The 27,966-nt window shown below is 49.1% G+C and overlaps 1 protein-coding gene and 1 long non-coding RNA gene across 2 annotated transcripts; both read left to right on the top strand.

Annotated features, from left to right (window-relative positions):
- The first annotated feature begins 4,892 nt into the window (after positions 1-4,892).
- FOXD1 (forkhead box D1) lies at positions 4,893-7,745 on the top strand. Its single transcript, XM_081212516.1, has one exon. The coding sequence runs from the start codon at positions 4,993-4,995 to the stop codon at positions 6,331-6,333; it is 1,341 nt and encodes a 446-aa protein (XP_081068642.1). The 5' UTR covers positions 4,893-4,992; the 3' UTR covers positions 6,334-7,745.
- A 2,467-nt stretch (positions 7,746-10,212) lies between these two features.
- LOC308597074 lies at positions 10,213-19,181 on the top strand. Its single transcript, XR_014012818.1, has 2 exons — positions 10,213-11,690; positions 17,878-19,181. It is a non-coding gene; the product is annotated as an uncharacterized lncRNA (long non-coding RNA).
- The last annotated feature ends 8,785 nt before the right edge of the window (positions 19,182-27,966 follow it).

The following is a 27,966-nucleotide window of genomic DNA, read 5'->3' as shown; positions in this document are numbered from 1 at the left end:
ACACAACTAAACAACAACAATATTTTATCCTCACAACAACCCTGTAAGGTAGTTTAGGCGGGGGGGGGGGGGAGCTAGCCAGGTTTTTTGCCCTGGGTGAAGCCTCCAGAGGTTCCCGCTGCGCGTGGGAGGGTGCCAAAGTTAGTCTTTGACCCGTGTGAAATAAAGCCTCGTTTCGCCCCTGGTTTACGCATGAATATAGTGTTTGGCTGAGGGCAGAATTGACCATCTATTCCAACGCTCTAAACACCACACCGCTCTGACTCCAATATGCTTGGCAAACCCTCGGGTTACACTCCCGGACTAACTCCCATCGTGCGTCTGGATAGGCTGACAGAAGCAAAGCGGTTTTCAACAGGCGTCTAAAGCAATCTGCCGTGAGGACGCCTAATGGCAATGCTTTTTAATGTCTGACTTGCATTCGCCCTCGGTGAGACCGGTCAAGTTTCGCGCAGCAGCCCGTCGCTCCCTGCGGGCCCGTGGCCTCTAGATGGCGCTCTTCACCTGCTAGGTCGGACCTCCGGAAAAAATAAGGTAAAAAGATTTGCTGCGCCAGGAGGGAAGGCGGGTAATTGCGCAAGACAACCACTAGAGGGAGGATGCAAGCTCACTCGCAAGGTACCGTCTGAAGCAAGCAAAGATTTAGCCCAAAGGCCATGACGACGCTGCTCCCTTCCTTGCGCTGGGAGTTTCTGGAGAGCCTGGCAGTGCCCTCCTTTGGGCACCGGGCCTTTTCCCGTCTCTCCACACTCCCGCATCCCCCTCTGCTCGCCCCTCTCATGGGGGGTGGCCTTGGGTGCTTGCCTCGCCTCCCCCACCGAGGTTTTGGAGGAAGGGTGAGAGACAGATGTGATCGATGAGCTACAACAGGGAGCCCCAAAGCAGCCTTCCTGGCGCTCTCCGGATGCTTTGGACTACAACTCCCATGATCCCCAGCCGCTGGTGGGGTTGGAGTCCAAAACTCCTGGCGGGCGCCACGTTGGGAAAAGCGGCTCTCCAGCAGCATTTAAGAGCGGGAGAGCTTCGCTAAAGCAATACAACCTTCTCTTCCCCAGAAATACGACCCGAGGTGAGATCAGGCTTGACCTAAAAGTAAGATCTCCAGCAGGCAGCTTTCCAAAGGAAATGGGTAGAATTTCTGTGTCTGATTGACTGAGGGCCTTTGGTGGGTTTCACCTGATCGCCCAGTATTTTAATCTTGGCTCTTCTTCTTTGGTGTTTAGGCTGCGATCCTAAGCACGTTTACTTGGAGGGATGTTTTGTTGAAATTGGTGAGGTTCGTGCCCAATTAAATGCTTTCAGGTTGAGGCTACGATGGTGGGACTTACGCCTGCCTGGCTCTCTTAGACATCTTCCACTTCCAGATGAACCTTTTCAAGTCTCAGCGATGTGAATGAGAATAAGTTCAGGCTTCACTCTCAGGCGGCAAAGCTGAGACCCGCTTGCTTGCTTGCTTGCTTGCTTGGGTGTAAGCCCTCTTGATTGCATTGCGACTTACTACCAAGCAAATATGCACCCGCTTCCATCCCAATTTAGATACATTCTTCAGTTGCATTTAAAGACTTTGGTATAGTATCCTTCTGCAATTCCTTAGCACCCCATAATATCAGACATTTCCAACTAAATTCTTCTAAGTCTGCCTCTCGCAGGTCACCTACTTCCAACCTAAACACTAAACATTTGGAAAAGTGAAACCATCATCATCATCATCATCATCACTGTAGAAGACTTTTCAACTTGGTATATTTCTTTTTAAAAAGCTGTATAAGAGGGAAATAAACGTCTTGCTTTCTTACTCATCATCCTAAATAGCTATAAATTGTTCGTTTCTCCATGCCCGACTCCTTGTGAGAGTAGGTGTTTTATTCTAAAATATTTGGTGATAAAACTAGTTGGCAAACAAGCCTGACTAGAAGGACCTGATGTTAAAGCCCCGCTCGGTTAAGATATGTGGGACTTTCGCCACCGACTTTCGTGACATCTGTTAATTCTTAACTGTATTTTGACAGCCTGAGTTCTGGCTGATCATAAGGCCAAGCTACAGGCGTAATTTGGGGAGGGGGGAATCCCACCACTTAGATGGCTCCAAATTATGGTGTTGTAAACCGCCTGGAACACTTTTACGAAAAAGCGGGACTTCTGTCTTTTCACTCATTTGCTAAATGTGCATCTTCTTCCTACAGAAAGTAGTTAGGCTTCCCGGTACGAGGACAGCATTTCACTTCAGGAACCTTTGGTCATATTTTGGGGCGGTAGGAATCTGTGGGAAAGTTTCCTATCATTATATTTTATTCAGGATAAACTCTTTATATGCGACACTATCACACCCCCCCCCCAAAAAAATATGGCAAATGATTGTGCTGTGCGGGTAGTATTGTATTCAGTGTATTGTAAATAATGTTCTGATTTAAAAGAAACGTGTTTCATATGTTAGTTATTTTTTGAGAAAACCTTGGCCATTATATATATATATATATATGTGTGTGTGTGTGTGTGTGCGTGTGTGTGCGCGCGTGCGTGCGTGTGTGTGCGCGCGTGCGTGCGTGTGTGTGTGTATACACACACACACACACACGCACACACACACACCTCTCGTGTGATAAATTATTCATTAAATCCCCAAACAAACCATATTTTAAATCACCCTTAATGGACTGCAGCGTTAAGAACAGTGAAGCAGCTATAATTTCTGAAGACTTCTGGTCGGAAGTAAAAGATGCAAGGAAATAAATAAGATTTTCCGAGAGGTTTATTCTAGGTCCTGAACTTTAGGATACCGGTGACGATCAGGTTTCTTCACCGGGCAGGAAAAATTCGCGGAAACAAATGAATAAAAGGAATGACAATATCAGGCGCTCTCTGCTCTCCCAAACCTGTTCTGGCGAACTCTCTTTAATTCCATTGGAATTTCTGAGGGAATTCATTTAGGATCAGAGTGTCGAGCTCTTATTTTGATATCCTTCTATTGCGTTCTTTTGCTTTCACTACGGTGTAAAATAGAATGTGTGTGTGTGTAAACCAAATACTTTCATGTGCTTCACATAAATTGGATCTTATTCATCTCCCACATTCTCCGTTTAATTTTCTTTTCTTCAATTTGGAACATTTCTAGCTTCGAATCCCCGTCGTCTGTTTCCGGGGGGAAATAATTTGTTATTCTTTAAGAGCGGTTTCTTTCGGAACAACAAGCCCTCGGGAAGTTGTCCCGCACACGCCCCCTCCTTGAAATGAATGGGAAGCGTTGCTTGCGCAGGAGAAGTCCCCGCAGAATCGTGTCCTTCGGCTGCATATGCGGAGGACCCAGCTTGGAAAAGTTCTTGACGAATTTCACTGGAATTATTTGCACACGATCACTTAAGGGGACTGGGAGCAACCTTTCAAATGGTTGCTGGACCTAAAACCTTTTTCCCCTGGTGTGTTTGCGTGCGCCTTCCTCCTTTTCCTCGACAGCAAGCGTGTAGCTGGAGCCCTTGACAGCGCACCGGAGACGCGGACGACAGTCCCCGGTTCCCCGGCGTAAACTCAGCTCGGCAGGAGGAGCACAGGCTTCTGACAAACGCGGCACTCCGTCCAGCTTCCCACGACCAGGAAACCCGCTTGTCCGGTCCAGGGGTGGGACGACGAGCACCTCCGCGGGGCCGCCTCCTGCCTGCCTCCTCCTCGCCAGCTGCGTTACGCAGGGCGGGCCTGGAGACCTCTCTCACCTCGGTCAGATCGAGCGTTTTCTCTTTCTCTGGGGGGGGGGGGAATCGGATAGTGTCGGTGGAGTCCTGGCGTTCCAAAGGCGGCTATAATAATAATAATAATAATAATAATAATAATAATAATAATAATAATAATAATTTATACCCCGCCCATTTGGCTGAGTCTCCCCAGCCACTCTGGGCGGGTCCCTATCCTTAAAAACAATACAGCATCAAATATAAAAAAAACTTCCCTAAACAGGGCTGCCTTCAGATGTCTTCTAAAGAGAAGATAGCTGTTTCTTTTCTTCACATCTGAAGGGAGGGTGTTCCACAGGGCGGGCGCCACTACTGAGAAGGCCCTCTGTCTGGTTCCCTGTAACCTCACTTCTCGCAATGAGGGAACCGCCAGAAGGCCCTCGGCGCTGGATCTCAGTGTCCGGGCTGAACGATGGGGGTGGAGACTCTCCTTCAGGTATACAGGACCTGTATATTAGACACACACCCCGTTTCCAAGCCAGAAAGGTCCGTCGAGGTGGAGCTGGGTGGTGAAACAGGGGATCAAGGCTGACTGGATAGCAGTAGCCCGCTGGAGATGGAAGGGCTGCCTCTCCCGGCTCCCTCCGCCACCCTAAAACTCAACAATGGGGCTATTCAAGGCGCGAGATGGGCGCTTATTTATTTATTTGCTCTCCTCTCCCGCTCGCAATTCCGAGTCTCTCTCTCCCACCCCCCTCCGCACGCCTCTTTTCTTTTTTTATTCCTGGAATGTTTTCTCAGCGGCGGCTGTGACGTTTCCAGCCACGTGACGGCCCCCTCCCGGGCGGGCGGGCAGGAGGAAAGGCCGCCCCCTTTCGGCCTCAGCCCGGGCGCTGCCAAGATCTTGCTCAAGACTTCGCGGGCGCCGCCCGCTCCTCCTCCTCCTCTTCCCCCCACCCCGTCCCCGCCCGCCTCGCCCGCCGCTCTCCCTCCCCAATAGTAGTCGCTCTCCCTTTCCCACCCTGGACCCATTCATGTCTGAGGGAGGCGGCGGCGGCGGCGGCGGCAGCAGCAAGCAAGCGCCTTCTCCTCAGGAGGACGACGAGGAAGAGGGAAGCGCCGAGGAGGTGCCCAGCTGGAGAGGCTGGTCGCCGCCGGCCTCGCTCGCGCCGCTGTCTTCTCCGGCCGTGGCGTGAAGGCGGGAGCGCGGGCGGGCGGGCGGGCCGGCGGGGGGCGAAGCGTGTGAGCCCAGCCGGGGCGCCCTCCCCTCGCCGCCCCGCCAGCCTTGTGCCAGGCAGCCCCCTCCTCCCATGCCCGGCTGCGCCCCGCGATGACTCTGAGCGCGGAGATGTCCGAGGCCGCGTCTGCCTTGGCTGAGGAGACAGACATCGACGTGGTGGGCGAGGGGGACGACGACGACGACGAGGGAGACGACGAGGACGACGAGGACGACGACGACGAGCCCCTCCGCCGCCGGCCTTACGAGGAGGACGAGGACGAGGAGGCCGCCTCGCTGCCTGAGGCGCCCGGGGCGCGCGGGCCAGGAGGAGAGTCCCCCGGCTCCGGGTCGCCTTCCTCCTCCTCCTCCTCGTCTTCTTCCTCCTCTTCTTCTTCTTCCCCTCAGGGCTCTTTCCGAAGCGCCTCAGGGGGCGCCGGCGTCTCGGCGGGCGCCAAGAACAGCCTGGTGAAGCCGCCTTACTCGTACATCGCCCTCATCACCATGGCCATCCTGCAGAGCGCCAAGAAGCGCCTGACGCTGAGCGAGATCTGCGAGTTCATCAGCGCCCGCTTCCCCTACTACCGCGAGAAGTTCCCCGCGTGGCAGAACTCCATCCGACACAACCTGTCGCTCAACGACTGCTTCGTCAAGATCCCGCGCGAGCCGGGCAACCCGGGCAAGGGCAACTACTGGACGCTCGACCCGGAGTCGGCCGACATGTTCGACAACGGCTCCTTCCTGCGCCGGAGGAAGCGCTTCAAGAGGCAGCCGCTGCTGCAGCCGCCCGACCTGCTCCTCAGGGGGCTCGAGCCCGCCGCCGCCGCCGCCTTCCTCCAAGCGGCGCAGCAACACCCCAACCAGGCGCCGCCGCCGCGGCAGCAGCAGCACCCGCCGCCCGCGCCTCCGCCTGCCCCCTTCGCTTACGGGCCCTATAGCTGCGCCTACGGCCTGCAGCTGCCGCCTTACCCGCCTCCCTCGGCTCTCTTCGCCTTCCAGCCCCAGGCGCGGCCGCCGCCTCCTCCGGCCGCCGGGCCCGTCCTGCCGGCTGCGCCGCCCGCGCTGCTGCCTCCCGCTGCCGCCTCTCCTGCGGCCGACCTGGCCAGGACTACCAGCTTCGGCTACCCGGCGCAGCTCAGCCCGTCTCTCGCGGCCTCCTTGCAGGCGGCGGCCGCCAAGAGCAGCAGCTCGGCGCTGGCCAGGTCGCCTTTCTCCATCGAGAGCATCATCGGCGGCGCCGGCGGCGGCGGTGGCTTGAGTCCCCTGGCCGCCAGCAGCTGCGCCTCGCAGGCGGCCGTTCTGCCGGTCCTGGCCAGGTCCCTGATGGCCTCGTCGCCTGCGCTCGCCTCGCCGCCGCCTCCGTCCTCTTCCGTCGCCGCCTCGCTGGGGACTCTGCACCAAGGGGCAGCCTTGGCCAACGTCGAGAACTTTACTGCTAGGATTTCCAATTGTTAAAAACAAAACACACAAAAAACTGTCTTGCCGAAGGTAGGACCCAGTGGGGCTGTTTTTGCTTTTTTTTCCGGCTAAAGAAGGCAAAGAAACTTTTTGTTTCTATTTTTTATTTAGGCCACATTTTGTTTGTTTGTTTGTTTGTTTGTTTTGTCTTTCGGCCCACCTGGCTCGGTCCTCTTCAGTACCTCCTATTTATGCAAAGCCATTTCGATATGCTGCATAGGCAGAAAGATTAAATGTCAAAGAAGTGGCCCTTAATTATTTCCTTTAACAAACACGCGCATTCTAAGCAAATCATTCCAAGGCAGAGATTACCGGGTCCAAGGATTAAATTAAATTACAGCTAAACTACAACAATCCCCCCCAAAAAAATAATAACGATGAATAGGAGTAAGGGGGGACGACAAAAAGAAGCTTTACCCATCTTCTTTCATTGTAGTTCACTTGTCTTATGTACTTTTATATATAAAAAAAATTAACATGTTTACACAGAAGAAAGTCGAGATTATCAATTCTTATTTTAACCTGTGTTTGTTTTTGTATCATAATAGGCTTGTGGAGTTTTTCTTTTCTTTTATACTTTGTGCATATTCTTTACCAGGAATATTGTTAAAATTACTGCCGAGTATTATTGTACCATTCTAATTGTAAAACAAAAACAACAAAAAACCACTTTTTTTTTACACATTTTTGAAAATAAAGCAATAAATTTTCAACAAAATTAATTCCACAATTGGCTTTAGACCTTCACCTATTTAGTGCTTTGCCCTATGAACTTCTAACCTATAATTATGATCCTGGGAATACGATTTTTTTTAAAAAAATAATTAATCCAGGGTAGATTAATAATCTGTGCTTGAAAAGAAAGAGTGCAAAATGTCTTTCCACCAAATAATTAACTCAGAAGAATCCTCCACAATCTAGCAATGTTGGAGGGCGCCCCCTTTTACTTAACCCCCCATCCCTTCATTTAATGTTGGACCCCATGTTGCTCAATGGGACTGGTACCCTAAACATGCGGGTTTAGTAGCTTTCAGTTGGGCTTCTAAATAGGTACTCAGGATCGCGGCCATCTTGAAAATTCTCTCTGGGGAAGTTCAGCTGGAATGAAAGGGACTTGCTTTCTAGTCAGACATGACGCCAACCAGCTTAAATTCTGGACCGCATTAAACTTCACTCACTCATGGAACCTGGTTTAGGAACTGCTATGTTATTCCAAACAGTGATAATACGATTTTCAAGCCTTCACAAATAAATTTTAAAAATACATGGGTAAACCCAAGCAATGACTAACCAAAGAAAACAAAGTAACTGTTTTGGTGATGGATAATTTCAGCCTTCTGCAGGCTATAATCTTCTATAAATACACCTTTTTTGTATTTGAATCAAATAAATGTAGATTCTTTTAAGAACTTCTAAAGTGTATTTTACATTGCAACCGCATCACAATTGCTATGGGTTTCCTCCCGCTCCAGGGTTATACAATAGATAATGGGGGGGGGGAGGGTTATTGTTTGTGGTTTTTAGGTTTTTATGACGGTGTCGCAAATAAGTGCCCACCTTGCAAGGTAATCACACTAGAACTGCAGTCACCCCGCTATGTGGGCATCATTAAAGTATTGCATTAAAGAGAAAAGAAGTTATGCTAAAGTTTATGGTGACAATAAGTATAGCACATTTTGCTTTTAAATATTTGAAAGAATGGTAGACAAGTATGAGGTGGTTTGTCGCTTATGAGGATGCTGAACAATTAAAACGTTATATATATAAATCAGTGTTCATAATGATCGGTTTCAATACTTGGGTTCTACATTTTAGTTCCATTGCAAATAAGAATAGCCCCCCCCGCAAGTATTTTTTGGATTCTGACACTACTTTTCCCAAACCTGAAGAGGACTACTTTATTGAGGTGAAGGAAGTACTCCCTTTTAAGGATTTTGCGAATTCATATATTATTATTATTATTTTACAAGATTGTAAGACAGGATTAGCCTTCTAGGAGCGCAGAGTTGGAATTATTATTTTGAATTAATGCAGTAATTGTCGAAATCCAACTTTTAAAAAAATGTGCTAAAAGTCGGTGAGTTTTTGAGGCGTGTTCAAGATCAGCATATAAGTGCTCCTTTCAGGAAAGCAAATAAACAACATTATGCAACTCATTTCCTTGCAGAACAAAAACTTGGGAAAGTATTGCACATCAGTATAGGTGATTTATGAAGTCGTTTTAAGAATGTTTACGCTCTACGTTTATTTCTTTTTTAAGTGCACAAATAGGTGGTGCGATTTAAGTTCTTTTTCGCATCGTGAGGTTATTGTAACCAATGGAGAATATCAAAGGGCACTTGGGCAAGGCGTGTGCTAGGAGAAATACCTTACCAGTCCTGTGCATGTCTACTTTGAAGTAAATCCCGCTGAACCCCCTGAGACGTACTCCCAGCTAGGTAAGGTCGCAGGGCCTGGAATCTTGCAGCAGCCACAGATTTTCAACGAAGTTTTCCATATCATCTCTGTAAAAACGTGGTGGCATGCCGGAAGTGGCAGGTGCTCAGCCAGCGAAAACAGGAAGCGGACCCTTCTGCCTGCCCTGAGCTCGTTCGCCTGGAAGTGAAATTGCGCAGACTTCAACGCGGCTGACTTCCACCACCCTCCTGAAGGAGCTGTCCCGCAAAACTTCAGATCTGTGTGCCTCATTTCTAACGACTCACCGGGAGGATTCAGAGTTAGAAGGTGATAGTGATATTTCTGAAAATTCAATACCTCGCTCCGGCACACGTTGACTTGGAAGTAAAAACATCCCGTCCTCTCCCTTGACTCTTGCTTCTAAATAAGTTTCCGGTCTTAAGATGCTTCCCAGAAAGGATGTTCCCAACTGAAATCTATACAATTCCCCCGCCCCCCCCTCCAAGTCATGGGTAACTCGTGTTTAGGATGATCTGTTGAAAACCCCGGCGCCCCTTTCTTTGGGTAAATATTATTATTTCCTAAAGAGCCAGAATACCACAATAATCTGATTCCACACACATACACACAAACCTGAAAAAAGGCTTCCACAAGCCAGTTCGTAATCTTGTGATTTTATTTTTCATTTTTTTGTTTACCAACAACAGGAACAGCAAAACAGTGAGGCCAGAGCCATAGCTACGGGGGACTAGCCACTGAGGCTCCCAACCTCTGTGTGTGTGTGTGTGTGTGTGTGTGTGTGCGCGTGCGCGCGCGCAAATGCACGTGGGGGGGGATTGTGCCCAAACTGGGTCTTTGACCCGGGTAAAATAAAGCCTAGTTTGCCCCTGGTGAGGCGGAGGAGGGAGGAAAACGCTCCTGGGTTCAGGGCGTGAGACTTCATAGTGATGCTCGGGGTGTGCGTGCCTGGCGTTTCCCCCTGGGCTTCCTTAAGAGGCAAATCGTGTTCTAAGGTTTGTGGCGAGGGAGCTCTCTCTCCCCCCCCCCCCCAATTCGCTGGCTTGCATTTCTGATATCAGCAATTGGCTGTGCAATCTGGGCAGCGGCCTCCACCTGACAAGCAGCTCGGAGTTGGAAATATTGCTTTGCAACCGCTAGTACGGGGGAAACGAGGGCAGGCGAGTGTTTAGTCTGGTTCCAAACTGGCCGACGCAACATTGTCGTGTTTGTTATGTCTGGGCTTTCTCCGGGGGGGCGGGGGGGCTCGGCTTCTCAGCACCGTTCTCTTTTGCCTTGCTTACTGGCTGGCGGCCCTGGGAGGGTAGTTTAGCCAGCAAGAAGGGCCTAGCAAGGCTATGGCTGCTGCTGCTGCTGCTGCTGCTGCTGCTGCTGCTGCTGGCTGGCTCTGTTTGCCCAAGCAGGTGCTGCTGCAACAAAGGCCGAGCAGCCTTTGATGGGACTCCGAGCAACCTCGTTTGAACAGGGGCTCCCCACTGGCATGCAAATGGACCCCGGGGTCCCCTTTCGCTTTGAAGGCGCAGCGAAAGAGATCAAGCCGGGTGGAGAGGCTTGGGCCCTAAAAAGCAAGCTGGTGGGACGGTGTCAAAGCGCCCTCGCAGCCCACCTTCCTCCTCCTCCTCTTCTTTTCTCCCCGAAGTACAAAGTGCGGATTCATTCACCCGCCTTCCTCTCGCCGCCCACCGGCCCTTCATCAGATCCCCCGCGGGCCGGAGAGAAGGCGAATTACTGGGGCTGAATTGGGAGGGAATGGCTGGGCTAAGGGAAAGGCTAATGTTTCCATTCCCCACCCCCCACAAAGACCACACAAAAAGCCACGACTTCGTTTACGGTGCCATTATGTAGCGTTTTAATCTGGGGATGGACTTTACCAAATGTTATCTATTGGGAGCGTAATGAAGCCCTTCTGTAGGCAGGCAAGCATTTTACGAATGCCACACACGGCGCCTCTGAACCAGCAAGGCTTCTCTCCGCTTTTGTGTGTGTGTGTGTGTGTTTTCTAAATAGTTCTGTGATTTATTCATGTTCGGTTAGGCTGCTGTTTCTCCCTCGACGCCCCCAAATATTGTTCATAGTTAGCTTTTAAAAACGCAATTCTCCCCAACATGCCGGGCTCTTCTTCCCTTTTGTTACATCCATGGATCTCTATATATAAAAAAGGTCCGCGTTATTCGCCAGCTGAGCTCCCACAGAAACTGGGTTTAGGGCGAGTGAGAAACATTAGGTGGAATGGCGGGGGTTGGGAAGAGAGAAGGGAATGACTAAAAGTGCCTGGGATGTGTGCAGTTTTGGCTGCCATCAAAGTCACACTTCTTTTGGAACTGTGGATTCGGGAGGTCTTCTTGTTTTGGAAGGAAAGTTCCTCAAAAATCCTTAGAGTTGACGTCCATTCCAGGTGCTTAGCATCGAGGACGGGTAAATTCCTATGTTTCTGGTTAACTTAAACCGGGTGGTTCTGATTTTCCCTATCAATATGTGTATCCGCTTAACCGAGCAGGTGATTTTTCGACAAACTATTGGGCCATAACGGTCTTTCTTATGAATATGGCGTAAACAAATAGGCTTGTCTTTTCTTTCCGACCCCACACCCGCGAGTCCTTAGTGCTTAATAAATGTGCCGCTTCTCCTGAGGATTTAGGTCCCTTCTGGGCGAGGAAACGGCCTGCACCTTCTAGCTTCTCAGTTATCTCCTTCATCCACGTCGGAGGGGAGCCTTCCGCCGGTGGATCCGGATCTCGCTCGGACTCGGCAAGGTCGGCGTCTTGGGACGAAAAGAAAACTGCGTGGCGAAACTAGGAGATCTTCTTCCTTCCACCACCGCGACCTGAGGATCGCCTAGGAAAGCGCGCCCGGCTCCTTCAGCCCGCGCCGGTGAGAGAGAGAGAGAAGAGGCCCGGTTTCCGCTTCCCAGCCTTTAAAACCTTCCTGCGTCAGTCCCTGTGAGTATTCCTGTCGCCTTCACTGAAAGGCGTTATCGTTATTTAACGGGGTGGGGTGGGTGTAAAACGCGATCATGGCCACCATCTGTTCCTTCCAGTTTGGATTTATGTGCCCATAACTCAATCCCACTTTACCTAGCTTAGTTTGACTGTCGACTCTCTCGTTTGCAGACGCGTATTTATGGTATGGCTAAGCGGCCGCGAGCGAGCCTATAAATAACGCGCGTAGGCTTGACTTTTTACAGTATTTCTTCGCAGGCAGGTGGGTTTCAGTTTGTGCTCCCTGCCTTGTTTGAGTCTGCCGGCCTCAGACTAAAACTCCACCATCTCGTAAATACACACCCTTGCGATTCTTTTTTTTAAAAAAAATATTAAGTCGTCAGAACACAGACTTTGTTTGGTGTGTAGAACGCTAGCATCTCAAAAGCACCGTGAAGCAACGAGTGTCGCTGTGCAGGTTTACTCGGAAGTAAGGCCAACTGGAAACTCGCTTTTTTTCTAGTAAGCGTGCGGTGGGGCTCCACGTTGGCGCTTTCGCGAGAGGCTTGACCTGAAGAAAAAGTGACCCAGCTGCTTTTAAACCTCCCCTCACCTTGACTTTGAGCGGAGGAGGGAGGCACTCACAGGACCAGAGATTGTCAAGGTCCTGGGCGCTTTTCATCCTGGCAGCCTAGATAGAATCCAGCTGCGCATGAGCGAAGGTGAGTGGTTAGAGCCTCTCCTTGCTGATGCGCGACTGTAGAGACAAATCAGGCTGAGCACGGCGCTCGCTGAGGAAGCTCCTTCCTGTCCCCAGACTTTGAACACGAGTCTCCTGGATTTTAGTGGCATCTTCCCACTCCCATGCCGGGCCCGTGAGAAAGGAAGAGGAAACGCGTCCACATCTGTCTGAACGTCTCTTCTCTTTGTTTTATTCTCAATGAAACAAGGCCTGATAGCTATTAATGTTGGATCTGCGCCGCTACAATAAACAAGAGCCAGATGCAGAGCGATAAGTGTAAAGATCGGCGTGTAGCGGATGGGGAATCGGTTGATGAGACTAAGAGAAAGGCATGCAAACCGCACACTTGCAAATGGTTTATTTATATGGCTTTCAGTTGCAATCGTGTCGTGGTTCACAGCCATCGGCTTATGCGCCTCGCACAGATGCTCCTGCAGCTCTTCTTGTGGGTCTGTTTCCTCTGGGATTTTTCCCTGCTGGAGCTCTGCGAGCCCCTGAAACAACTCCCCCCGCCCCGCTTCTCCTCCAGAGGAAATTCACCAGATGCACTAAGAAAGCTGCGCCTCGTGTTTATTCCTGGCTCCTGGTAAGGGACTTCTAAAACAAAGACAGAGGCTCTCGAAAGAATGGGAATTGCAGGAGAGGACGATGAGTGTCCAGCAGGCATTTTGATGGGCGGGTGAAAGTGGAAATCCAGAGCCAGAGGCTGCTTTCAGAAAAGACAAAAACCCGCCTGCAGAAACAGGCTGCTGCTCCTGCGTGCGGATGAGCCGCGGCTCGCACGCAAGCGCCTCTGACGTCGAAAACTGTCCACATGCGCCCTGGCCTCAGCCGAGAACCGGCCGGGCCTTGCACCTATCACGGGTCTTAACTTACTGGGCTTGCCTTGGGACTCTGAGCCAGGCAGCCTTTGCCTTGCCTTCTGTGACACAGACCTCATTGCAGTAATAATAATAATAATAATAATCCCACCCTTCTGCAAAAATTAAAACACAACGCAGAAACCGTTCCACGCAACTTACAATACAATAAGGTGGTGTCCTAAAAATATGCATCTCAAGAGTCAAAAGCCAGGGTAAAGACTGCATAGGGGGCCATACATTTAAAGCACCTCCGCAAGAATCCTGGGAACTGTGGTTTGTTAAGGGTTCTGGGAATCGAAGCTCCGTAAATCTCAGCTCCCAAGATTCTTGGAGGGGGGTGAACTTTATAGTGTGTGTGCAGTCGAGTGAGCAGAAGGACGGGGCAAGAGCGGGCTGGCATAGCTCTTCCCATCGCACCGTTTGGGAAGTTAGACAGAAACCAGCGAGCTTTATTTCCAAGTCTTGTGGCTCCGAAGAGATTCCAGTTTGCAGGCATTTCTAGCAAACAAACCATATGTTTAGGGTCCAGTGGAAATACATTTCAAGTGCGGTGCCAGGCCCTTTTGAAGCTGAGAGGACTCACTTTTCAATTCATGACTGCAACTTTAGGATGACATAAGGGGGAAGGGAAGGGGGGTTTCCTTCTGAATGCATAGGAGCCATGTCACAAATGTAAAATCCGCAACACTCCATGCCTCAGCTTCAGGATAGTACCCAACCTTAAACACTTTACCTACGAGTAAGTCCCGTTGGGAGAAGTGGGACGGTAAGGGACTGGTGTTTCCCTTACCTTTTTGGTAGGCAGGTCTGTAACCTGTCTTCAAAAGACCTTCTGCCCATTATAGGTTGTCACGATCATCCAGTATTCAGAAATATTTTGCCTGTCATATAACCCACACTTTAGCTATTATGGTTAACTGCTGTTAATAGCTGATCAGCCATTAACGTGCCCTAACATTTTTTATAAGCCTGATTATCTCCACATTTTGTTTTAGTAAATTCCATACAATAACTCTGCAATAGTTCTTCCTTTTGAACCTTAGCCCTACGGACCACCCGTGTCCCTGGGGAACTCAGAATTCTGTTTTTAGGAAAAGGCATTCAGAGACGAGCAGATTTATCTCCAACCCCCTCCATGAATCGTTCCTAACAATCTCTCTCTCTGTCTCCCACCACCACCACTCCCCGTTTTTAATGTTGCTTCACGTGGAGAGAGATGTCCACAAACGACCTCAAGATCGTTTCCTCTCCCTGGATAGTCCCGGCCAAATTCAGGCTCCATTCAGTGCATCGTCGAGATTTCAGCAGAGGGCAAGATGACGTTCGGATCATGTTAGTCATATCTGAGATTTCTACATAAAGAAAAAAACAGTGCGTTTTAAGACTATTTAAAAAATGAATGGCTTTTAATTTTAGGCCGCAGATGAGACAAAGACACAGTGCTGTTCGCAATAAGAATCACTTATGGGCCGGGAATGGTTGAATGTTGTTTGCCTTCCTCAAAGGGGCGCCTTGCCTGTTCCCAGTCACAAATATTTCCCCTACAATGTCCTGAGGTGTATGGTTCATTATCCTTTACCTACAAGCAGCCTGATCCTAAGCGTGATTTTAATACAGAGAGACCCCGATTCAAATTCCTGCTTAAACAATGAAGCTCATTGACAGATCTTAGGCCAGTATCTGTCTCTCAGACTAAACGATTCAATAGGGTTGATGTGAGCCATTGTACTCCATGAAGGATATTTGTTTATTTATTTGTTTGTGTATTTAATATACCGCCTTTCTCCTAATATAGGATCAGAGGGTGGGGCTTGCAGCATGAATTGCAGCTAGAAACGTACAATCAATATGATTTTAAAATAATAATAAAGCACTTTAAACACAATCATTTAGCAGCAAAAGGGGGGAAAGGTACAACACCCTCCCTGCACCTTGCCACAGCAGCCAGCTAGTTAGTGGCCAAAGGCCTGTCTGAGCAAAAAAGTATTTGTTGGAAAAAGGGAGAGCATAAAAGGAACCAGCCTAGCCTCCAGTGGAAGGGAGTTCCACAGTCTGAGAGAAGAGAAAGGAAAATGCCCTCTCCCATAAAAAGGCCCTCTCTCGTGGCCTCATCAAACGTGCATTCATAATGGAGGCAGGATAGGAAAAAAGGGTCCCCCAAAAGTCCGGACAGGTTTATTTAAGGAGATACCGTCCTTCAGATAGACTGGACCCAAGCATTATTTGCATAGCAGTATAAATAAAATGGGACAAATAAATAAATAAGAAATATCAGTTTCCAAAGCAGCATCATTGGGTTGCATGAAACCAAGCAACAGCCGAGGAGGCCCATTGGTATTAATGGATCCGTTGGTCATATCCATTGAGTTAAATGGGTCTACTCTGAGTAGGACACATCCCATTTATTTCAGGGGAGTTTTTTGTGTTTGCTTCCATGATGGATCGCAAATTCCTCTGGCACCAACGAGAGTTTGCCCCCCCCCCCCCGTGTCGCTGTTCCTCCCCTGTGGTTTCAATCTACTTCAGTCAGATTAAACGGGTCTCTGGGGGGCTGACGGTTAAGGGGCTCCTGGCGAAAAAGCTCCTGGGGCTCCAGCTGCTCCACTCGGAGCTGGGACTGGTTCTCCCGGGACAGGAGTTGTGAGGATTTTTTTTTGTGGGGGCAGGCAGAACAGATGGGAAGGAGCCTCGAGGGAAGCCCCAATGAACGGGCTGCTTAGCAGCACCTTCTGGTCTTCAATAAAGGCAAGGGCACATCATGGCTGAGAAGAAGGAGGAGCCTCCAAGACCAGACCTCACGAGCTGCCTCCGAGGCCTTTCCAAACGTTTTGGGGTCTCCGGGAGTAATCAGCCTGCCACGAGGCAGGAGTCGAAATCAAAACATCCCTCGCTTAATTCAAGCTCCGTGACCGGTCCGCAGAACTCGGGTCTGGGTTCAGGAGAGAGATTCGCCTTTCCCCCGCCCGGGAAAAACCAGCAGGCCGTTCTCCGGTGGCATCTTGCCTTCCGAAGCAAGCCTTGCTCGCTTGCTCTCAGGTGAGAGATTGCCAAGGAGTGCAATTTGAATCTGGCCCGTTCGCCAGATCGAGAGATTTCTCAGATCCCCAATATAGAGAAATGATTAGAGAGGAAATTATTTCTATGGGGAACTGGGCTTGGCGCTGTTCAGTCATTCCTCTGGATAAAAGTGCGTTGGAAAAACTTTCCAAGGTCTGTATATAAACTTGCCAGTAAATGTCTTCCATCGGAATGTGCGATCCGGTTCCTCTGTTTTAATACGAGACTGGGGAGCAAATAAAGACTTTATGTGCACGTGACAAGGGTTCTTTCTTGGTAAAGTAAGTCAGACACCCTTCCACTTCCTAAGTAAGGTGTTGAAATCCAAGTAGAAGGCTTAATATTATCAGTGGATAATTAAAAGTGTCGTCTCCTTTAGGTTGGATTCCTATTATTATTATTAAAATTTATATACCGCCCTTCAAAAAAAAAAAAAAGATATCAGGGCGTTTCACAAAATAAAATACAAGATGAAACACAAGTAAATAATTAAACCCAAACAAGAAAACAAAAACCCCAACCAGTTGCCCGCGAACTACATACATTGAACTGTATGCAGGAAGCATCCTTTGTCCTGAATCAGGGCAACTCTTTACGTGTTTGTCCAGAGGTGTCCCATTGACTTCAGCAGAACTTGACTCTCGAGTCGACGTGCATTCGATGGCAGCCTTCGACCGCTTTTAGTTGTGGCATCTAGAATCGAGGAAGCGTCAGCTCACTGCCTTCTGTTCACCTTCGGCGTTGTGTGAATCTGGCTGATGCACGGGCGCAGGGCGATCGCCGACGTTACTCCTGCTCAGAGGAGGCCCACTGAAATCAATGGACTCGGATGATACCCGATGTACGAGAAGTCAGTAAGAAATAAAGCCGGCCATCTGCCAATCTCATTTTATGGAGTGCTTCGAAGCTGCTTCCTCCCAGGTCGCTTTGTGTACCTTGCCAACTGCTTCTGTTTATATAGTCCTTGTCTTGCCTTCTGCCATGACCTGTTAGGTTTGCATTTGGGGAAAAAGAAAAGAAAGAAAAAACCTCCGACGATCCAGTGCACATGGAACACAGTGGGATTTACTTCTGAGTAAACACATGCATGAGGTGAATGTTCCACTTGTGCCAACAGGTTTAACTGAAACAAAGAAGAGCCCTGTGGATCCTTAGTGTTTAAGGACTTTAAGGACACACATTTATTATGGCATAAACTTATCTGGAGTCTGGACTACAGTCCACTTAATCCGATGCCTGATTTGGCAGTGGGTTTAAATTTAACTGCTCTGCGTTGTTGCGGAATCACTATTATAACTCCCCACAAGTACTGTACAAGAAATTGTACTGTGCGTTTTTTAAAAAATACATTAATAGTCACACGAAGTAAGTTGTTGGAGCTTCCCAACCTTAAGGGAACTGTTTAGTAAAATACCCAAATCGCTTTAGATAGTGTTTAAAGCGCACGCTGACAACTAGCGCTTTAAATCTCTAGAATCATCCAAACCAAGTAAAGCGAGCAACTGAATTATTTTTTCTGCTTTTCAAAAAAATAATTATTATTTAGGCAAAGGAAGAAATATCAACATTAGGTTTCGAGGTTCCTGTTGAAGTCGGAAGAACATCCCATAAGTATTGCTTCCAAACTAATCCACAACCCAAGCCTGCAAGGGCCTGGCTTAAACTCAAGGGCCTCGACTTTCCCGCTGCACGAAATGGAACTTACGTAAGTATCAAACTCCTAAATTCACCCGCAGCATCAGCATAGCACGTGCGAGCTGGCCTTGATTTTTGCCTTAAGGTGGGATCCACCTCTCTTAGAGGAAGCCCCTTTAACCAGTGGCAACGGAGGAACCGGGGGAAATATCGCTCGCTCTTGAACTCTGGCGGCAGAAGAATGTTCCTAGCTGGAAAGCGGCTGAGCTCTCGCACCGAGGTAGAATCTCTGCTTGCCCACCTGCCTGGGCGAGTGTCTGCTAGCTAAGCATCGGTGGTATTGGTGGCCCAAACCCACTGGGTGTTGTTACCTCTAGGCTGCAGCATCCGGCTTCGTTTCCTCTCCCCCCCGCAGCAACAAATCTCCCCCAGCAACCCCCATTAAGTCACCGGGCTGGGTTTAGCACAACGGCCTGAACTGCTTTTTCTCCAGCGCCAACCAACCCTTCCCAAAGGACAGAAAGGATGGAAGATCTGGTCCGGGCCTGGGTGGATTAAGACCTTTTGTAAACCGCTTTGAGGTTTTCTGACAGTCAAACAGGATATAAAAGTAGTGAGATGAATAATACATTTCGGGGGCGTAAAGACCTTTCCACAGTAACAACCCAAGAACACAGAAATTAAATCCTGCGTTTAGCGGGACCTACCTACACTAGGAAACCGCAGTTGAATTATCAGGGCAATTATCAGGGCAAACATGCCTATTCGAAAGTAAGCCCCTTAATTCTAGATGCATTTACTCGGGAGTAAGCGCCATCGAACTCGGTTGGACTTGAATGGCATCGCGCTGTTACTCTGGAACTGGCAGAAACTGGACTGAGCAGACCATTTTGGACCTTTGGCAACTGTGCTGACGGCGGGTGATGGAAGCTATGGGAGTTGTGGTCCCAAACATCTGGAAGGCACCAGGCTGCCGAAAGCTGTTCTATGAAAATTATATGGATGGTGCAGAAGAGGGGCACAAACCACAGGGAAGTTCTCCTGCGAATTATCCAGTGAGATCCGTTCTCTTGCGCAATGCTCTCCTGTGTCCCCACCTTTTTTTGTTTGTTTAATTGTCTGGTTTCTGAGATTGTTACTTGGTTGACTTGAGGAAATCACCTGCAACTGTGTAATTCAATGTGTGTTTACTCGGAAATAAATCCCATTTATGTAAAGGTCCTGCCTTAATTTTATTTCTTCATTTTAGAAACGATAAACCAAATAGTGTTTAGAAACGATAAACCAACAACTGCGAAACCATTCAAAAATAAATTTCAGGGTGGTATGGAGAGACATTAAAAAACACACACATTATACAACATAACACAAACCAGCAATATAATAAAACATTCAACAAACACCATCATCTAAAATACATTGGCAAATAAAATGGTTTTAACCTGGCACTCTAAAGAATACAGGATTGGTGCCAGGAGTATTATTTATTTAAACACATCTCCAAACTTATTAATATTTAAGCAGTGTACAAAAATACAGCTCAGGGACAATGGAACTGCGTAACATTCAAAATGCGGGCACCACCACAAAGAAGGCCCTATTTTATTTTATTTTATCTTATTAAAAAATTACATGCCTGATGTTCTCCTCTGACCATCTCAGGGCAGGAGCTCTCAGTCTACCAAACAACAGGGTTGCCGGAAGAGGGGGAAAGTCAGGTTGCTTTAAGCCTTCAGTGATAGGGCAGACTCTACAAGAAAAATCAACATGCTAGAGTAAATTATAAAGGGTTTAAAAACAGTAAAAGAAAACTAGTTTTTTGGGGAAATGGGTTTTTAGAAGCCCAATTCAGTGGGAAATGTTCTAACGCAAAACTCCCTTGAAACAAATCGCTCCATCTTCTTCTCCACTGGCATTCATTTCAATGGGCAGACCCCAAAAATTGTGCTCTTTGTCGAGTCGGGGTTGGGATGAAAATATATGATCCGGTTTAAAACCCAAAGAGTCTGGATTAACGTGTGTGCACGGGCTGGCTTGTTATAGCTTCCTTTATGTTTGTAGCTGGCTTCCAAAAAGTCAGCTTTTAGCACGGAGAAAACTTTCAAACAGTTGTTCTTAGAACGTCTACGGGTAGACTCCATGCCTCACTTATGAATCCGTTTATAAAAACAGCAAGGCGGAAACACATTTGCTTATGCCATTGATTCCAACTTACTTTCAGACTAACTTCACCCCAGTCGGATCCTATGCATATTTTCTAAAACCGTGAATCACAGCAGAACTTCGCTTTCCAGCACAATCTAAACCATGTCTACTCGGAAGGAATACCTATGGACTTCAACGGGGCTTCCTCCCAGGTAAGTGGGGTTAGAGTTGCAGAGACTCGCTGGCCCTGAGCAGGGGGGGGGGGGGTTTCGACTAGATTACTTCCGGGTTGTCTCTCCCAAAACTTACAGCTCTAAGATGCCAAGCTGATTTAATGTTTGTAGTCGTGTTAGAGCACGGGATAAGTGTGCTGTGAGCGTGTGTGTGTGTGTACATTGCGCCTGGGTAACAATCCGATTGCCTTCAGCCGGAGTGCTCTGGGGTGAGTCTTTTTACAGACTGCAGTCAAACCCAGTCTCGGCAAGCATGTGCTTTACACCCAAGACAGGTATTCAGAGAGAGCAGCAGGTTCTCCTATTTGGGGAGTGGGGCTCGGAGGCGGAGGACGACGAATTCATGGCCTCAGGAGCTCACACAAATCCCTGGCCAAACAAAATCTGGATCTTTGGGTTGAAAAATCGGCTTCCTTCTATGGAAACCGTTGACAGGAATCCAGAGGATTAGTCGCATTCCACTCCGGATCATTTCTCTCTCTCTCTCTCTCTTTCTCCTCCTGGCAACATTTCGAAACGATTGATCCTTCCCAAGGCCATAAACAATGTCCTGAGAAAATGATCTAACCGGGCTTTCCGTTTCTTGCCTTTCTGGCCCGCGAGTCCCCCGTGGTGTACTTTTGCCAGAAAGTTGACGAGGACTTTTGACAGGTTCCCTCCTCCTTGATTGTTTTCTAAATGCATTTTTTAAAAAGCCTTCGCTTTGTTGTGCCAATTAACTCTGCGGGTTCTTTAAAGGATCTTTGGTAGTCAATATATGAGGGGAACTATATTTATTTGAACAGAATAGGTAAACCTCAAACAGCAACAGCAAAAACAACCCATCAGACAGTAAACTTTCTTACACAATAATATAAACCCTATTACACCGATAAATAACCCCAAAGTAAAAATTCCAAACAAACAATCCCCCCCACCAGACCTTCACCCACATACAACACCAGATCCAGCCACAGGAAGTCTCTGCAGAGTTCGGTCCATTATCCCCATCCTACTGACCTGTGCCGATTAGGGCTCCTAATTTGGGCAATCGAACCCCAACTGGGCCGCCCTCAAGGGAAGGAGAACTTACTGGAAGGGTTGGCTGCATAAGGCCAGACCTACACCTCCTTGGTTTTTCTTGCGCGTTTCCCGCTACACGCTTTTCGCTTCCCCCGCTGCTATCTATTTCTCTTGGAGTCTTGATTACGGTTTGAGCTGCCTAACACCGGGCGCCTACAGAACAGATAGGGGGAAGGAAAGAGGGTCTCTCGCGACGCGTGGCAGATCCGCGATCCACCCCACGTGTTCCCAGACGCTCTTCGGATGAAAGGACAGACGCCGTTCATTCGCCTCGGCGCTTGGAGCTCGGCGCTCTCTTCTACAGCGGCGCAGGGAAACCCTGGAGGCTGGTGACTGGGGAAGGTTTTGGAAGCCCAGACACAGAAGAGACAGGACCACCTTGTTCTTAGTTTAAGCTACCACAAATCGGTATATTTTTCAATGCGAAACACGCACCTACGCACACCGGGCTCCCAAATTTTAAAATCCAGTAGCTAGCCACCGGGGAAAGGGTGTAAGCTCCAGTAGCCCTAACAGCAAGGAAACAGATGTTCACTCAGGCAAATAGGTGCCTTTGCAGCAGCGTGTGCTAGATATTTTTATTTGGAAGCGATTGGATCCTAAGCACAGTCAGGCCAGGTCTTTTGCACTGTCACGTGGGCGAAAGTCACGTCGAGGCCAGCGGCATCCAGGCAGTGGCGTAGCGTGGGTTGTCAGCACCCGGGGCAAGGCAAGTAATTTACGCCCCCTAACCCGTGGATTTGCGCCCCCTAACCCGTGGATTTGCACCCCCTAACCCTAACCCCCAGATGTTGCGCCCGGTGCGGCCGGCCCCCCCTGCACCCCCCACGCTACGCCACTGCATCCAGGACCTAAGATGGGCTCAGTGGTCAGAGCATTGCTCTGGCATCTCCAGGCGGGGCTGGGAGCGACCTTAGTCTGAAGCCCTGCTGGAGGCTTTGAGGAACTGCTGGACTTCACGCTCTTGCAGCCTTCGGTTGTGGCATACACTGTTGTTCAGTGCACTTTGGATACAAATGAGCACCTGGAGCCTTAGATTCCACCCTACACATCTGTGCTGATTCCCGTGTCCACGGAATACAATGGCCCCAAATGTACCTAACTCACAGCACGTTCCCAATTCCAATCTCTCGCTTTGACCACATTTTTAATTAAACAGGAGCCTCTATTTATCTCTAAATAAAGGAATGGATCTAATAGAAATAAATAAGGAATAAGGCGCGCGCGTGTTTATGGATGCAATTAAGCTCACAATCCTAAGCTTCTCATTCGCTTGGAGTTTCCTTGGAAGTCGTTGGGACACCGCATAGTTAGGAATGACTTCGATGACTAGGAATGGGCTGATTGGGAATGTTTCTGGCGGCGGGGAGGGTCTTACCTAGGTTTACTTCAAAGCAGTTGAGGTTAGGGCCTGGGCATCAGTAAAGAAAACAGCGGCAACAGTCGAAGGCAAATAGAGCCCAAGTAAGTCAAGGTATTTGGATCAAAGCCAATGGAGTCCTCGTTGCAACCTATGATCCTCTTAAATCCAACCCCTTCGACTTAACGGGACTGTGGATCTTCTCTTTCTCCTTTGCTGCTGGAAAAACAGGCGGTGCGCAGAATTATGCCTAATCTTTGAGCAATGCCTGGGAAAAGGAAGCGGGGGGTGGGGAGGAATCCTGGCCACAGAAATGGAGGGAGGAGAGCGAGTGGGAGAGCGAGAGAGCGCCTTGCGTGCGAAGAAGGTAGGAAAAGGTCGCGTGTGTCGTGGCTGGGCTAGTGCGCCGGCATTGGACGCTGGTCGCTGGGGGTTTCCCTCTGGTCGGATTGCGTAATCTCCCCGGGTGAAGGGTGGGAGGCGTGGTGGCGAAGGCAGATGGGAGAGTTGGGTGGAGGCACTGGCAGGCCAACCCCCAAGCGCCCGCAGGAGGGTTTGATGCTGTTGCTGTTTGCGCATTGGCATGTTCGCGGGCGGGGCAAGGAGGCGAAGCTTCCTCCTACAGCGCCTCGAGATCCCCGCCTCCATCCAGGCGCGGCCTGCTGTTGCTGCACGTTCGGGGTGGCATTTGGTGAGGCAGAAGAGGGATCCCCTCCCTCGCCAGTCTTGCCGGGAAGCAGGCAGTTCTCGCTCTGTTTTTACACCTGCTTCGCCCTCCTTCCTGGCTGATTTATAGCCCAGGCTCAGCATTCCGCAAATCACCCGCGCCGCTTCCCCCCGCCCGCAACTCCCTTTGCTAGAAACGCACCAGCCAGCGGGATGCGAAAGACCTCCCCGGCGTCTCATCTGGCAGCGCGCAACGTTTATCAGGGCGGGTGGGCGTGGCGATTCTCCTGCGCTTTGTGAGGCTATGGAAGAAGAAGCAACATTACCCCCCCCCCTAAAAGGTCCAGGCGCGCGCGAGTCCAGCGGTACCCCGCGAAATATGGTGAAGGAGGAAAGAATCGGAATAGTCCGACAGTTTGCAAACATTCTTAGTGCTATTTACACAGGACTAGACAGGCGGCAACACACTTCAGTGAAGATAAAATAATAGCCCACGGTACTGTTGTAAAGATTAGTTTAAACGAATGTATAACCGAATTTTGAGAGGCATTGCTGTCAACGAACAAACAGAAGTATTCATTACTATCATTAATTATTTTGGGGGGAGCTGAGGGCTCCTGTAATGCGGATCGGGGAGAATTTTTATGCTATGTAGCTTATGCTTTATGTTGCTTCATATAAATACTTCTAAATTTTTCACCTTCAGCATCTTACACCAACTGCTGAACATCAGCCTTGCTTGGACTTGAAAGCCCTTTGCATTCAATATGACTATAATGCTCGCCTAAATACCAAGGGCGGGTCATTGTAACAATTCACGCAGCACGATAAGCCAACCGGTTCAATCTAAGTTAAGTTGTTGATTCTAGATCCATGCACGTGGCACTAACCGTAGGGAAGGAATAACACAACCAGCAGTACACGTCCCTCCTCCCAGGCGCTTACAATATACCTGCTTACACTGAATGAAGTCCCACATAATATGGTTTCTGTTCTGTGGGTATGACCCAGTTCAAACTAAGCACCTACAGGCAAAGCCATTGTGGTGTAGTGGTTAGAGTGTTGGACTAGGAGCTGGGAGAACCAGGGTTCAGATCCTCACTCGGCCACGAAGCTCACTGGGTGGCCTTGGGCCAGTCGCTGCCTCTCAGCCTAAACTCAGTTTAAATGGGGAAGGAAAGATTCACGTACGCCACCTAGAGCTCCTTGGAGAGAAAGGCGGAATACAAACGCAATCAATCAATCAGTGGAACAATCCTGTACACTAGTGGTGTCCAAACTTTTTTCAAAGAGGGCCAGATTTGATGAAGTGAAGGGCCGTGAGGGCCGACCAAAGTTGTTAACCTTATTTTTTTGTAGGATTGAAGTTGTTGAGCTTCCGGCGGCCCGGATTAGGCCCCTGAAACGGACTGTGGACATGCCTTCTGTACACATTTAGCGGGGAGTACGGATCACTGAACACAAAACAAAAGGGAATCCTACAGGGTCGACATTTGGGCTTGTTAGCAAAGTCGATGGAAGCCCGGAGTTTCTAAGCAACAGGCAATCCTACTTACGTCTCCTCGGAAGTAAGCCTTGCCGAACCTGCTAAGCTTAGTGCTAAGTAGACATGTATAGGATCCCGCCGCAAAAGTAGTTAGGATCCTTTGGCAACCAGTCCCAATTTAAACAAATCGGATAGTTTATTTCCACTAGCGCACTGATGTGATCACAACCGATAATAATGAACTAAAGTAAAATAAAGAAAGAAATGACGAGGAGGAGAATTTATTGCGTTTCTATCCAGCCCTTCCTCCAAAAGGAGCGCAGATAAGAGAGTAACAAAACAACGCAATTGGGATTCCACGAGGGACCTTGGTGTGTCTCTCTCTTAACTCGTCCCATGGCAAAAGCGATTGGACCCGGGTCTCCTCCTCTGGGCTCTAAGGCCACGGTGGGCATCCCAGAAGGGGGAGGGAGTTTGAGGCCAGCGCGCGCTAGGGGTGGCCTCTTTGAAGTTTCCCTTCGCCCCAAAGAAAAGCTGGAGGTCGCTTTTCACCACCAGATCCACCCATTCTTCCCCAGCCTTGGCCACACGGTGAATCCCTTTTGCCTTCGTGTCAGGCTCCGCGACCTTTTTTAAACAGAGACTTAGCAGCTCGCAAATGCGGGCTGGCAGGCCTGAGTATCTCGCTAGCTTCCCTTGCCATCTATCAATCCACCTTTCTAATTAGACTAATTAGGAGATCTGTGGCCTGCTGCGGGCCCCACAGACTAAGTGCTTCTGGTTTATGAAAGGACCCCCTGAATACTCGCCATGGGAGGGCGGCTTTTCAGTGGGGGAGTAACAGTTGCCACCATTTATCCCTTCGCCATTGAAAAAAGAGCTCGATTAAAATGTTTGGGAACTTTCGCGGCCCCCGATCCCGCCCTAATTAGGGGTCCCGGGGAGATCACTCGAAGGGGGAAGAGAAGGACCTCCCCTCCCTGCCTTCTTGCCTTCGCAGGGCAGATCTGAAGGCGGACAGAGAATGCAGGCCTTCATCGCCCGGGGGGGGGGAAGAGAGGCGGCCACCGGATCCCTTTCATCTCCGCAGCTCGCAGATGCGTCTCTTGGAAACACTCCTCGGTCCTTTCTGACCACTCCTTCGAAAAGAATCTTCAACCCCGGAACCAGTGGGGAAAAGCAAAGAGCCTCTGAGCACGTGCAAAGTGCGTTTCGCGCGTCACAGAGCTTTCACAGCCCGGGTTAGCGATTTATGGGTAGATGAAAGGGCTCTTCTCCTTTTAGAATTTCAGGGTTGTTGCGTTGGAAGAAGGGACTCAAAGGATCATCTAGCCCGACCCCCACGACGCCTTACTATTTAGACATTAACCAGGAACATTTGGAGGGGAGAACAGGAGGGAGTTCTAGTTCTCCAGGCGGCAAAGCCGGGGTTTGGGTTTCGGAGGCACTCTTGAGATTGTTGCTGGGTGCGTCAAAAGGACAGAAACTCTGCCTCCACCCCCAATCGTTTGTAAAGTCTGCTTTTAATCTGCCATTTCCTCAACACCTCAGTTCATAGCCAGCCTCATCCGAATCGTCGAGTTCCACCCTGTTTAGATGGCCTCCCCCTAATGGAAATAATATTTTCCCATCTCTCTCTGTGTGTAGCTGAAAGCCTCGCCAATCCATTCCAGTGGGGATCCAAACTCTGTTCCGGAAATTCTTACTTTTAACTATCAAGCCCCATGTTAAGGATTAAGGTATCCGGGCATCCTCAGAAATCAATTACTTCCACCCAAATAAGTTATTTCCAAGTCCTGAGCAAAAAGCTGGCAATCAGTCCTATTGAAATCAATTACACTTTCATCTCAGAGTGGCTGAAGTGTGCCAAATGGGCTGAAGCCAAATAATTTACTGCTTTGGGGCCTTTTGGTTAACAGCAGGCCCACGTAAGAAATGTTGTCCTCTTATATGCCAGGTTCGAACCATTTATCGTTCCCATTCTGCATCCTTTTTTATGGAGCTACGAGGGATCGAACCCGCGAGGTTTTGCAGGGGACCTAGGATGGGGTTTCACGCCCTACGAAGTGCATATTTCTGTTTTAAAGGGTCTTGGCTGGAGCTCTTTCCCGTCCCAAAGAAGGGCTGCGTGGGAAGAGGTACTAACAAACTATGCCTTTGGAAGGAAGGAAGAGGAAAAAAGAAAGAGAGCGCGCTTGGAAGAGGCGAGCGGGGGCGCACCTGACGCAGCCGCCTGCCCTCCCCATCTTCCGCTTAGTTGTGCATGGGCTGTTTCTAAAGATGTAGCAAGCAAAGACTTTCCCATCTTGCAAGGCGGAGGGAAGCTTTCCTATGGTTCTCCTATAATCCCTCTTAGTGGAAAAGAGCCAGATGTACAAAGAAATATCATCAGGTCAATGTTCTTAATCTTGTTAGGTTAGAAAAAGGGAACCTAAGCAAAAGATGTTATTAACTAAATGTCAGCCCATGCTGTTTCCAAAACTCCTTGAACCATAAGCTCTTCTAATTTTCCCCCCTTTTTAAATCAGACGTAACTACTGTAGGTGTAACATGATCTCACAGTCGCGGCTCTTAATACTTCTGTCTGGCTAACGAGGAGAGCCGTTTTAGGCCCTTCCAAGGAAGTGTTTTTTTCTTTTAAAAAGCCACTCCATGCAGCAAGAGGGGAGGCGCATAACCTAGACAGGGGTTATGTCAGTTTCACAGATGACGGCGATACTAGACAGATACTAGCTTTGCGCTGGGCGACGAAGGGAAAAAATGGTTCTGGAACGGATGCAATATTATTCCTTTGTACATAATACATCTGTTAGTCAATACCCACTTCTGCTGATTTCTCTCTCTCTCTCTCTCTCTCTCTCTCTCTCTCTCTCTCTTTCTCTCTCTCTCTGCCATGTTTAATTGGTATCCTGTTTATAGTCGTGATGCTGTTCCCCCTCCTTTCATCATAAATCAGGTCGCAGCAATGTTCACACGTGCACGCGTATCTTCCTGCGCGCTGGCTGGCTGGAAACTAAATCTGCGAGTCTTCTCCAGGAGAAGACGATT

Source organism: Podarcis bocagei, assembly GCF_964188305.1.
Source record: "Podarcis bocagei genome assembly, chromosome: 11".
Classification (NCBI taxonomy): Eukaryota; Metazoa; Chordata; class Lepidosauria; order Squamata; family Lacertidae; genus Podarcis; species Podarcis bocagei.
The sequence above is the reverse complement of the archived record's forward strand: the minus strand, read 5'-3'. Positions and strand labels throughout refer to the sequence as shown.